The sequence below is a fragment of the Choloepus didactylus genome, chromosome 6 (assembly GCF_015220235.1).
Source record: "Choloepus didactylus isolate mChoDid1 chromosome 6, mChoDid1.pri, whole genome shotgun sequence".
NCBI lineage: Eukaryota > Metazoa > Chordata > Mammalia > Pilosa > Megalonychidae > Choloepus > Choloepus didactylus.
The window spans coordinates 84,091,262-84,104,792 of record NC_051312.1 but is presented as its reverse complement, the minus strand read 5'-3'; the positions used below and the strand labels follow the sequence as shown (position 1 = coordinate 84,104,792).

The window sequence follows — 13,531 nt, the reverse complement described above, 5'->3', positions numbered from 1 at the left end:
TATGGGAGTTTTAGGCTGCAGAGTCTCAGTGTTAGGCTGCAGGCTCTGCAGGCATCAGGAGTTCCTGTAATCAGTACTTTCGATGTGATCTGAGTTGGAATGACCCTAATTGACATTGGTCTAATTTTTGCATATCTTTAGTTAGCATGCCCAGTGTTGTGAATTTCAAAGTTACAGTGAAAACTGTCAGTAAAAAATAATAAGAAGAAACCAACTGTAAATCACTTTGCTTTATTTATAGATATGGTTTTAACTTATTTAAAAATGTAAGGTATTTACCATCACATTCAAATTTGAATGTGAAGTTCTAAAGTTTCTCTCACTATTTTTGCTCTTAAGAGAGAAACCAGAAGGCACACTGGTCTTACATAGCTGGTGTGGGGATAAGGGAGGGTTAAGAAAGCCATGTTCTTCCTCAGTAACCCACCGTCAGGCAATGGAAGGCAGAGGCACTGTCCCTGGGGACCTCGATCATGAGTTAGCCAGACACAGGCCCCAGAGCCTGGGAGACAGAGAAGACATAGTTCTAGGGCTTTGGTGAACAGAGGATGGGTCTGTTGGGTTCCAGGCTCAGAAAGGACTAGAGCAGGGGCCACCTAGGGAAAGAAAACAGGGGAGAAAGTAAGCTGCAGGATGGAGATGAACTGGTACTTAATCATGGCGTCTCCTTGCAAGCTTATCCTGGTTTTCCATTGGATGAGTTTCATAAGCCTGGGGAGAAATTTGGAGAAAAGTACCTCACAGAGGCCATGATCATGCAAATAAGTTTCTTGTAGCCTTTCCTCACTAAATCCCCCTGTATAACTTCACATTGGGAGCTGGTATAAGTATCCCAGCTGGCAGCAGTGGCCATTTGGGAATGACTCTGGAGACCCCCTATACCCATGCCCATCCCTCCCACTCCTCTGGGCATATCCTTACAAGTCACAGAAGCTAAGAAGAAAACCAGAACCAGTGAGTGGTACCTGCTGATGGACCCTCTGGGCAGCACTCTTCTCTCTAGCAGGGAGAAGCAAAAGGAGGGAGGATGTAAGACAGAAAATAAATAGCTCTGCACTGGGGAAGCCCAAAGGAGGAGGCGGGGATAGAGAGGGCTGTACTTCAGTGCAGCCTGCCAGACTTTTTCAGGAAGCATATTGGATGAAAGGAACACAAGTTTCTTCGGTGCATTTGAGGTGAGTGTGGGAGAACCAGGAAATATGTCCAGATTTGTGGGGTCCTTGCAGCTAGAGATGCCGCATTAGAAATTCTGAGTAAAGGATAAGTCAGACCATGAAGAACCAAAAGCACAGGGGTAGTGGTGGTGGTGGTGATGAGGATGGGGGAAGGGGTGGGATGTGAAGGAGGCCCCTGACTCAAAGGACAGATAGCTTTAGCAATTTCTAGGTTTGTGCCATGAAGGGAATCATGAGGGTGTTAGATGCTGCCTAAGCATAGTTTTCAAGCAATTTTCCAGTAACCAGTTTCCTGGAGTGCCCATCGAAAGTCTGGCAAGGGTTGGCATGAATGAATATGAATGGGAGCAGAGAACAGACTGGGTTGTGGTTGGATTGTGGTTCAGTGTGTGAACAGGCCAGTACCCGGGTAGTTAGGTTATGTGGCCCAAGTTCAGTCTGTGATTGGGGACCAGACTACAGCTGGGGTTGGGGTGGGGGCCCTGACCGGGTTGGGGCTCCTACTAAACTCTGCATCAGGAGTCAGACTGCGGCTGAAATGAAGACTTAGCAGCCTTTCTGGGACACTGACCGGGGCTCAGTCTGTGCACAGGATCAGAATTCAGTCTTCAGCCCAGTAAAAGAGTGGATTAGTGTCAAACTGTGACTTCCCCTGCCTTGCACTCTTTACCCCAGCCTGAACTACTTGCAGCTTTCCATAAAAGGTATGTTCTCTTTCTCTCTGAGCCATTGCATTTCAAAAAACAAATTAGATCAGGTTGGTTGCTTAAATTTCCCGGAGTCTTTCAGAATTAAATCAAAGCTCCTTGCCAGTGTCTGCTAGCCACTACCTGGTCTGGCCCCAGCCCTCCTCTCTGACCTCATCTTCTGAAACTCCTCGGTGCCCCATCTGCTCCAGCCACTTTGACCTTCTTTCTTCATAATGAACCCCCAAACTCATTCCTACCTCAAGACCTTTTTCTTCTGTCTACTCTGTCAGGAATGCTCTTTCTATAGATCTTAGGATGGCCAAAGTTTTTGCATCACACATTTCTCCACTGACCCCGACTTACATATGGATACCCCACCCTTGTTGTTCTCTAGCCTATTACTCTATCTTGTTGTCTTTCATGTACTTGTCATTATCTGAAATTTCCTGCTGTATTTATTTTGACTTTTTTGTGTTCCCCTCCTGATGCCTGGCCTCCATGAAAGCAGTGACCTTGTCTATTTCATTCACTGCTTTATCTCCAGCTTTGGCTACATAATAGGCACATGATACATTTTTGTTGACCATCTGAATGCTGTTCTTCCCATGCTTTCCAGCCCTCCCTGGTTGACTCCAACTAGTCTGCGTGTGTTGGCCCAGATGTTACCTCCTCCAGGAAGCCCTCAGAACCTGCCTACTTAGTGAGCTATTGGGTTTTGCTTCCTAGGCCCTTTGCTTACTTTTATCATAGCACTTATAACAGTGTACTATAATGGCTACATATTTGTCTCAATTTTTCCCCACCCCTATGGGCTGGAACTGTGTCTTGTTTACTCTGCATTTCAGTATCTTCATTACTTAGCACAAAGCCTCACACACATTGGTCAGTCAATCAATAATTGTTGATAAAATGAGTATATCAGTCAAAGCTTTTATTCTGTGTTCCAGATCAGGCTTTTCCTCTGCATTGGCAGAGACATTTCCCTGCATGCAGACATCAGCCAGAGAAGCTCCAAAGTCACTGATAACTAGGTCAGGGTTGGGGATCTGTGGAGGGACAGAGACCTGAACCCCAAGAGCTCAATCTGGGGTGACTTTGGGGGCCAAGCTGACTTGGGTGATTAGGCGGAGAGCCTCTTTCTTCTTTTTTTAAGTTGGAAATCACATCTTTCCTCCTCTCTATTCCAAAGAGAATGACCAAGGCCCTGCAAGCATTCATCTGCTTTATCAAATCCAAGTGAGGCTTGCGGGAACAGGAGATGCAGACATTTTGGGGTGGATGTGCTCTGGGACCACCACTCTCCATGGCTCAGTCTGATGGGCTCCTATAATCCCTGCCAGCTGGAGCATTGCCCCTAGGTGTGCCTTTTCTTTCTGGGCCTGAGAGTAGGGGCCAGAGGCTCCCAGGTATGTCTGGGCTTCCCGTCAAGGACATTCTCTTCCAGCTGTTCCCACCTGGGCTGGCAGTGGGTCAGAGTCCCCCATGCCACTGTCCCTACTCTAGGCATGGAATATTCTACGTGTTTAGCCCAGATTATCCCTCTCTAATGCCCTCTTTATTCCCCTCTGACATAAGTGAGGAGAGCTGGCCAGGTACCCTGAGCCCTAGAACAGTCCTTTGGATTCATGGGTCCTCACGTTTTTGATTCCTTGGAGATTAACATTGAATTATTTTTTACAAAGCTTTGATCCATTCTTAAGACCTAGAGAGGGGCAGAGAATTACCTGACATGTCAGAAAGTCCATGGGTTTGTTTGTTTTTTAGGGCTTTAATGAACCCTCAGCATCCTTATCTGTCAAAGGAATTAATAACGCCTGCCTGACAGGTTGATGAGAGGCTCTAATCAGATAAGAAGGAAGTATTTGGTAGAAGATAAAGCTTTTTTTTTTTTAAACTTTAGTGTTGTAATATATACAAATCAAAATTTCCCATTTTAAACACTTTCAAGTGTACAACTCAGTTGTAATAATTAATTTTGCAATATTGTGCTACCACATCAATATCTACTACCTAAACTTATCACCTCAAACAGAAACTCAGCACCTATTAAGCAATAACTCTCCCTTCCCCTCAATCCTGCTTTTCTCTGCCCCCTGGTAAACTGTAATCTACTGGCTTGTCTCTATGAATTTGCTTATTGTAGATACTTCATATAAGCAAGATCATGCAATATTTGCCTTTTGGGGTCTGGCTTATTTCACTCAACACTATGTCTTCTAGTTTCCTCCATGAGGTTAAAGCTTTTTGATTTCTATTGAAAGGCCTGTCCAAGTCACAGACAGAGGAGTTGGGGCTGGTGGAGAGAGAGAGCATCCCAAGTCCCAGTCCAGAGGGTCTTCTATACTGTCCTTCTGGTTTCCTTTCCAGAGTGTACATGGGCCAAGTGTCCTCCTTACCAAGTCTCTGGGAAGATTCTTGGGAAGATTTTATTAGCTTTCAGAAAGTGCAGCACAATGAAAGGCAGACTAGAATAAGAGGAAAGTTTACAGGCCTTGGAGTTAGATGATCCACGTTAAGGTTAAAATTTGCCAATAAATTGCAAACCCTGAGGAAGTTACTTAACCCATTGGGGCCTCAACTTTGTCACCTACAATACAGAAAGGATATATAGAAATCCTGACATACAGGGTTGTTCTTGGGGTTGGAGATAACCTTTGTACAAGGTCTAGCATTTTGTAGATACTCAATGATCTCTGGACATTTATTACAAAAGCAACAGAATCAGAATCAGTAGTAACCTCGTTGTTCTTGTAGATCAGAAGAGGTAGGTCTTGTCAGCACTGGTTTACCTCCCTGCCTGCTTTTCCATGTGTCTCTGGAAAGAAGGCAGTCAGAAAGTTCTGGGGAAAGAGTGTGAGGTCCTGGGGGCTGAGCTTGCCCCAGAATACAAAGTCCTGGAGGCCAGCGGGGAAGGAAGGAGGAGAATTGAAGACCTCAGAGTGGATCTCCAGTGTACACAATTTGAACCTCCAAGAAACTATCCTTAGTACTCATGAAACATCCTTGGGACTTGCTAAGATAGCATGTCTTTTCCAGAGAAAATGTCAAGCACAGGGCTACTCCCTAGGGGCAGGGAAGTAATTCTAAAATTAACAAAACAAAGCAAAACAAAAAAATTTCCTAGTTTATTTTCCTTGATTGTGTTTTGATTGCAGAATAGAGTAATTTAATTCCAGCTTCCTCCAGAACTCCAAGCCATCTCTTTCAGAGATGCTTCTAATTACCAAGAGCTTCTCAGGCTGGCGTGGCCACCTGGCAGTCATCCAGAACCTCTGTCTGCCTCCTGCCAGGACTTGTGGGAGACTGGGGTGCTTCAGGGCTGGAAAGTCGCAAAGAAGATACTTGGGCCCTCTGGCTGGGGAAGAAATTGGCTCTTCTCTGACCCAGCTCCCTCACCATTCTGTCATTTCTCTGCTGCTCCAGTTTTCTGAGATCCAGCTTAATATTTTACCTCCAGTGATATGCTGCCTAGGCACTTCCCACTGAGGCCAGCTGAATCTTCCTGTTTGTGATTGCTGGTAGCCCCGTATCTGTGCCAAGTCTTTCACATTGTGAGAGGTGGACAGCTACTTTATGAGTATGTGCATGGAGGTGGAGTGGTGAATAAGATGATAAATCAGGGGAAGTGAAGTTCTAGGAACTTTATACATTTTCAGGGTCCTTGCTTCCCATTTTAATGGAAACAAGAAAAGAGAAAAAAACACACTGAGCACAATGAGCTGTCTTTATGACACCCTTTGATATTGCCTATCTCTTAGGATTCTTACAGCAGCACTCTGAGGTTATCATTCTCCACTGCATTTATTTAGAGTCAAAACTTATGTTCCCAGCTCAGCGGTCTGCTCACCACCTTGCTCTACACTTAAAGGCATAGGGTGGCAGACGCCAATCCATGAATCTTTTCCAATATGCTACCTGAGGCAGAACATTCTTACCCTGGGAAAGGCCTTGCTATCTACCATGTTTGCTCATGTAGAATTTCAGGCTGGTATGTCTTTCTGGCCCTAGGAAGTATCAGAGCCTTCTTGCTGATCTCTCCAGGTGAGGGATGCTAGGTCACTCTCATGGACACAGACTCTACTCTTTTTTCACTTTGCATTTATTTAGAGCCTGCACTCTACAGTTGCCCAATTTTCCATGCATCCTCTCATACCCTCAAGCTTTCAAACCCTCGTAGCTTTCAAAGTTGTTTTTTTTTTTTTAAACAAAGGCCAGTGACCCAAATTCACCTGGTTAAAATATTATTGGAATTGTGTGGACAAGGATGGTCTGCAGTAGAGGCATGGCAGTCAGAATAGAGCATATAGCATGTGTGCCTATTTAGGTGACCATAATAGAGAAAGTTACACTGGAGAAAAGCAGTTATAAACAACAGATAACAATGTTTTACATACTTACTATGTGCCAGGCACTAAGTTAAATGATTTACATTCATCATCACATTTGATTCTTGCATGGACTCCTATTAGGTAGGGACTGTTATCCTCATTTTAAAGATGAGGAAACTCAGGCTTAGAAAGGTGAAGTGACTTTCTCCATATCACAGCTAAGGAACTTGTAGACTGAGATTTGAACCCACAACCAATTTCAAAGCTCACACAGCTATATAATACTGCCTCTGGAAGAGTTCATTTTTTGGATATGGAGAGTTTGATATACCTGACAGACAGCCAGGTGGATTCTTTTAGTAAGACTTTAAAACCATGGATCTGATCACAAAAGAGAATTCAGGGCTTGCTAAATATATTTGGGGTCAATAGTTCATTCATAACAAATGAGTTTATTGAGGGAGCAAGATGGGCTGGAGAGAGAGCATAGGACAAGCAGAGCATTGAAGATAAAATTTTGGAGAACATTATCATTTTTAAGGGTCAAGTGGAGGAGGTTGAAGATCTAGAAAGGAGACCAATAACTTGTGATCAGAGAGAGATGAGGAGCAGCAGAGGGGGAGAGAGAAGATTTAAGAAGGAGGGAACTGCTTACTGTGTCACATGTGACAGAGGGGTCAAGGATGAGCGAAGAGATGTTGATGCCTTTGGTCTCTTTGAAGTTCTGTCTCCTCTACCTTATCCTTTCTCCCTCTTATAGTTTGAATTAAACTTTTGTCACTCTCTGTTCTAAAACTCTAAATGCTCTCAATGTCTTCCCACTGAACTTTGTGTCTGGCTTGAGGGAGGCTTTGGATCACAGCTCAATGGTGGAACAAAGATGATCGACACATGCTGAGCCCAAAAGACAGTCTAAGCCACTCTTGATGCTGGTCACAGACTCTTCCACACCCTCAACTGCCCTCTGATAATCCATGCAGGAAGACTTTACCTCAGATTTCAAGGGCCAGATCTTAAGAATAATCTTCTTTTATTCTTCTCAAGATAAAACTATCTTAAGTATACCCTAGCAATAAGTGGCACAATTTCCATAATGGGAAGAAGAGAGAGTTCCCCAATTGTAGCTGAGTATATTTCCCATTCAATGTGTGTGCAAACCTATTTAAATACCACAATGCACATGACTTAATAAATAGTAGGAGCTGATGAATATTTGTGGATGGAAGAAAGGGAAAATGGGAAGAAGATAATTAGTTCTCTAATTGTTTCAACAGAAAGATATGATCCAAGTCTAACATTTCCTCCCTCAGCAGGCTCTTCTTAAATCTACCACTTTTGTAGCCCGATTCAGGGGTACCTGACCTCTGCTCTAGGATTGTTTATTCCTCCAGTGCTTCCAATACCATTATCTCTCAGGTTAGTCTTCTAACTGTGCCAATCCCACCCTTTTAGGCCAGGTCCCCTAGAATCAGAGCCTGAAATGGCTATTCTTGTTCACATATATTGAGGGCATGCTGTCATGAGAAGAGGAGTGAGGGAAGCAGGATAAGGAGTGGGAAGAAAGCTGAGCAAGGCTATAGATTCAGCTAGAGCCCAGCTTCAGCCTGTTTCCTCAAGAAGCTCAGAAGCACAAATTGCATCACAGAATTGGAGGCAAGGGTACTACTCTTTTGTACCCAAATGTTAAGTAGTCATTGGCTTCTAGATGCCCCTGGGAGTGGGAGAACATAATTTTCTGGTGAGATGGCTCTTATTTGACCGAGGGTGATTCTCTGGATAAAGAGGGGATAGTGATCCCTTAGCATCCAACACCTTCTGCAGTGGGAGATGGGTGCACTGTCTCGGTGAAGGGGATCTATGTGGAACACCAGCAGCAGCCACTGCATACATTGCTCCTTTATTTTGGTATAATCTAGGTAGTCTGGACAAGTTTAAGGCTTGGATGAGCATTTGGGCAAGAGTGAATTGTAGAGTAAGAGTTCAAGATTAATTTGTTGTCAGGTTTTTATTGGATTAGTGGTCAGTATAATAAAGTAGGTATTATTAACTTTTAGATTAAGAATGAAATGGCTGTTAGTGTTAAGTTGTAGGTGAATGTTAAAGTTAGGGTTTAGGTTTGAGTTGGGGGAATATTAGGATTAGTGATGATGTTAGTTTTCAATTTCACTCTGAAGACTACTAATATTATTGATACAGTTGGACTGGAGTTCATCTTAAAGATATTCTTTTGGTATGATTAGAATTACAGGTGATACTAAGCATAAGGGAGCATAAACATAGGACAGGATAGAGGAAGTAGTAGGATTTTTTTGTCACCTAAACCTGGTGTATTCTGAATCTATACCCTTTCTTTAGTGAACTAAGTGATTTAAAATATACCTAGAATTTTTGTCTTAGTATTTCGCTTGTTACCAGAATTGGCTTTAGAGGAAGGGTTAGTTAAGTAGGACTGGGTGAATTTATGTCTGGGCCTTGGGTTACGAAGGATGTTTAGGTTGAGTTGAGAATAGGATCAGAGTTTGGATAGGCAATAAAATTAGAGTTGGGTTAGAGGATGGACCACAAGGATGAAGGGAATGAGGTATGGTGTTGGGACTTTCGATGATCTGACAATGCTTATCTTGCCTTCCAGCATCTATCTGCCAGGCCTTGGTCACAGCTCAGTTTCTTCACTATGATTGGCCCTAATGGCAATGAATCCAATGCCACATACTTCATCCTAATAGGCCTCCCAGGCTTGGAGGAAGCACAGTTCTGGCTGGCCTTCCCATTGTGCTCCCTCTACCTTATTGCTGTGCTAGGTAACTTGACTATCATCTACATCGTGCGGACTGAACACAATCTACACAAGCCCATGTATATCTTCCTTTGTATGCTTTCCGCCCTTGATGTCCTCATCTCCACTTCATCCATGCCCAAAATGATAGCCATCTTCTTGTTCAATTCCACTACCATCCAGTTTGATGCCTGTCTGCTCCAGATGTTTGCCATCCACTCCCTATCTGGCATGGAGTCCACGGTACTGCTGGCCATGGCCTTTGACCGCTATGTGGCCATCTGCCATCCACTACGCCATGCCACTGTGCTCACATTGCCTCGGGTTGCCAAGATTGGCATGGCCGCTGTGGTACGGGGTGCTGCACTCATGGCACCCCTGCCTGTCTTCATCAAACAGCTGCCTTTTTGCCAGTCCAATATCCTCTCACATTCCTACTGCCTACATCAAGATGTCATGAAGCTGGCCTGTGCCGACATCCATGTCAATGTCATCTATGGCCTCATTGTCATCATCTCTGCCATTGGCCTGGACTCACTTCTCATCTCCTTCTCGTATCTGCTTATCCTGAAGACTGTGTTGGGCTTGACACGTGAAGCCCAGGCAAAGGCATTTGGCACTTGTGTCTCTCACGTGTGTGCTGTTTTCATATTCTATGTACCTTTCATCGGATTGTCTATGGTACACCGTTTTGGCAAGCAACATGACTCCCTTTTGCCCATCATCATGGCCAACACCTACCTGCTTGTTCCTCCTGTGCTCAACCCTATTGTCTATGGGGTGAAGACAAAGGAAATCCGGCAGCGCATCCTTCGACTTTTCCATGTGACCACCCACACTTTGGATCCCTAGGTTTCAGTACTCAAACTTCTTTCCCTTTCAAAATCCTCCAATTAAGTTTTTAATATCAGCATTTTGGAAGACACTGTTACCGAAAATACATTCCCTAATACAAAATACAACTCAGATTCTTCAAAGATGAAATTATATGGAGAATATCTATCTAGAAATGGGCAGCAGAACTATATACTCTCATTTTTCAAGATCATTTTTTTCCTTTGGTTCTTTTCTCTACATAATTACTAAAATGCTGAGGTGGTTATAGTAATTACTTTCCATTTAATCATCCAGTCCTACTGTCTAAACTGGTTCCACTGATAAATCCACAGCACGATTAAACGTGGTACATCCAAAGAACACTTACCAAAGACTTAGGCTTGACAAAGGGGGAATAAACATATGAGTCTAGTAAAACCAGATTATTTGGTTTAAACACCATGGCTTCCTCAGAAACCCCATTTTAGACCTCAGGAAAAGACATGTACCTGGATTTCCCTTCTCCATAATGACCTTTACAGAGAATAAATCTTTTGTTTCCTCTCTAGGCATTATTCCTTTCAACCAAGAAATTCAAGTAAAAGCTCTGCTCAAACATATAACCTTATATGTGTTGAAAATTAATTTCTCTTTTTAATCCTTTCATTTTATTTTAATGACAGCTTCAGAAAACAACCATGATTAAATACCCAAGGAAGTTATAGGAAGAATATCAGGGACTCATAAAATTGATAAAATGTTGATAGCCAATGTTTGGTCAGGAGTCAGAGCAGCTTGGAGGAACCATAGCCATAAAATTGAGATGCTTCTACTGAGATAAAGAAAATTTACACCAACCATTTCTTTTGTCCTTATATTTGTAGCCAAACTAGGGAGAAAGCATTCATTTGCTAAGCCCAGACTGTACCAGGGTGAGAAGAGAAAGAATCTGCTTCCTTCATTTTCAGTAATGAGAGGCAAACCACTAGCATTTATAGTCCTGGAAATCCTATGTACAACATAACCCAGAAGGAAAATATATGCTTTTATGAAAGGCCAGTGGCCTACAAATCAAAAATGTCCACTATAGAGCTGAAATTATAAGGCAGAGAGTTAGAAGTGAAAGTTAGAAATTTCCCCACAGTATTGATATGCAAGGGTAGCTGCTGCAGGGGCCTGGAGCATATCAGTGAGAGTCAAACCAGTCTTAGCAGGGAAAGGAAATATGAGCTCCTTGGGGCCCTATCTGCATAAAGAGCCTTGAAAAACCAACTGTGTCTATGGAAGCGCAATCTTAACTTCACTATTGATGTTTCAAATAGGAATCAAAGATAGCAAGCCAAGGGAGAGAGTGAGACTCAGAGGCCCAAGTCAGAGCATTGGGATGGTCCCCTTCCCTCTTAGGGTTTCCCATTTCAGGGACAGCTATCAAGTTTTGGGATGTGCTTTCATCATTGGTGGAGTTGTTCTGATAGACTAGCATCACTATGAAGATTGTTAAGCACTTAAATGAGTATGAAATTGGGCTCTGTATCATGTAGTGTTTCACTGACTCAATATTTGTCAGTCACTGAATGTCAGATACTGGACCAAGTATTGGAAAGTGACAAAAATAATACCCACAGCCCAGGGACTCTTAAATTTTTGGCAAAGAAAGAAATATCTCTCAGACTAGTGCTTCATATCAGGTTCGTATAAATAACTAGCATTGGCTTATTTTTTGTACTTTCCCTTTTGGCCTGTACTGTATCAACCTTTGACCTGATATCCCTGACTCCAGTCTTAACCTCCAGCCCTTCACTTATTATACAACAAAGATTTTTTTTCTGTACAGCAAATGCTTTCAGCGAATTCTTGTATACAGCGTTTAGTTCAGACTCCTCACCAGAGAATGCAATGTCCTGTATAATATGGTTTCATCATACCTTTTTTTCTTATTTCCCACCAATCCCCCTAAAACCACTTAATGTAGCATTCCCAATTCATCATCATCCCTCTAACACACTTTCTTTTTTATTACCCTATTCTTTTGTGCATACTGCTCTCTCTGCCTTATATTCATTTTTCAAGACCACGTTCTGCTATGGATGCTTCTTCCAAGTCCCACAGCGGGATTAGGCTTTACTTTATTCAGTGTTCCCACAACACTAGGTACTTATCTCTATCTTTGCTCTTACAATGCTGCATTGTATTATATATTGAAGTTCCTATTTCTGCCCCTAGATTGTGAACCCCTGGAAGCCAAGGATCACATCTGGCTCATCTGTGCTCTAGTACTCAGTTTAAATTCTCTTAGAGTATAACTAATGAACAAATTTGTGCAGAATGAACAATTAAGTGAAATGAGAGAACTATGACTTTCTCCCCCATTAGTCTGAATGTCTTTCCTCTTTCTAACCCTTTTATCCAGATATATAGTGTTTAGTTTCCTGACTGTTAAAACAAATATAATTAAATGGATTCACTTTACAACAGGAATTTATTGGTTCATGGCTTCAGAGCCTAGGAGGCTTGCTTCCTCCAAGGGTTGGTATTCTGGCTGTCAGCAGTATTTTGGGCTCCTTGGCTTTCATCACCTGGCAGTGAACATGGCAATGACTTCTCCTTTTTCCTCTGGGTTCAGCTGACTTCCAGCTTCTGGTTGCTCCCTGTGGCTTCTCCCTCCATCTGAGTTTCCCTCTACTTCTGAAGGATTCCAATAATTCAGACTAAAGCCCAACCTGGTTCAGCTGGGCCACTCCTTAACCGAAGAAACACTTGGAAGAGATCTTATTTATGATGGGTCCATACCCACAGAACCAGGGGTGGGACCTGAACATGTATTTTGTGGGGGACATGATTCAATCCCCAACACCCAGGCAATGATTTTTCTTAGATTCTCATATCTGCAAACTGGCAGAAGTGAGACCCAGACTCAATTATCTAGCCAATACCCAACCCCTCTAGATAATAGAGAAAAGGTGATTCTTGTCTTTGGGTCTCACAGATTGCCACAAGCTGCTTCAAGACCCACGACTTGCCCAAGTTAAGGACTCTGTTTTTAAATGACCACCTTTTATGCCAAAGCTTTGCAAATTATAACCTGTGGTCCAAATATGACTTGCCACTTTCAGCTTGCCCATAAGCTAAGAATGGTTTTATATTTTTTAAATGGTTGAAAAAAATCAGAAGAATAATAATATTTTGTGATACATGAAAATTATTTGAGATTAAAATCCCAGTGTTCATAAATAATGCTTCATTAGAACATAGCCATGCTCATTGTCTATGCTGCTTTCATGATACAATGACAGAGTTGAATAATTAAGACAAATATTGAGTGGCCTGCAAAGCCTAAAATATTTATCATCTGCCCTTTACAGAAAATGTTTGCTGACCCCATTTCATGCTGCTGCAGAGCAATGCCTCAGTGGAGAAGCCTGATTTCAGGGAAGTTAGCCTCTTCTTCAGAGAGGAGATCCCTTCTTAGCTTCATGCTCTGGGAGATGAAAAAATTAGGAGTAGTTTATCCTGCCTGATCTCATAAAAAATATCCTCCTCAAGTTAACTTAGATGAGTTCAAGGAGAAGGAGTTCATATCAGGTATAGCAGCCTATGCCTGACATATGGTATGCACTCAATAAAAGAGAGTTGTTATTATTATTATTACTATATCTCTTTCCTCCAATGCTGATATATTCATAGATTCAGAAGGCAGACTCCTACATAATACCTGAATTTCAAAGAGCCATTCCATGGGAGATGGAA

The 13,531-nt window shown here is 42.6% G+C and overlaps 1 protein-coding gene across 1 annotated transcript; it reads left to right on the top strand.

Annotated features, from left to right (window-relative positions):
* Positions 1-8,866: 8,866 nt before the first annotated feature.
* On the top strand, positions 8,867-9,820 carry LOC119538254 (olfactory receptor 51E1). The gene has a single exon (XM_037841085.1). The coding sequence runs from the start codon at positions 8,867-8,869 to the stop codon at positions 9,818-9,820; it is 954 nt and encodes a 317-aa protein (XP_037697013.1).
* Positions 9,821-13,531: the final 3,711 nt, after the last annotated feature.

Excerpts from the sequence above, each read along its gene's own strand:
- LOC119538254 (XM_037841085.1), top strand. The coding sequence starts at position 8,867 with ATGATTGGCCCTAATGGCAATGAATCCAATGCCACATACTTCATCCTA.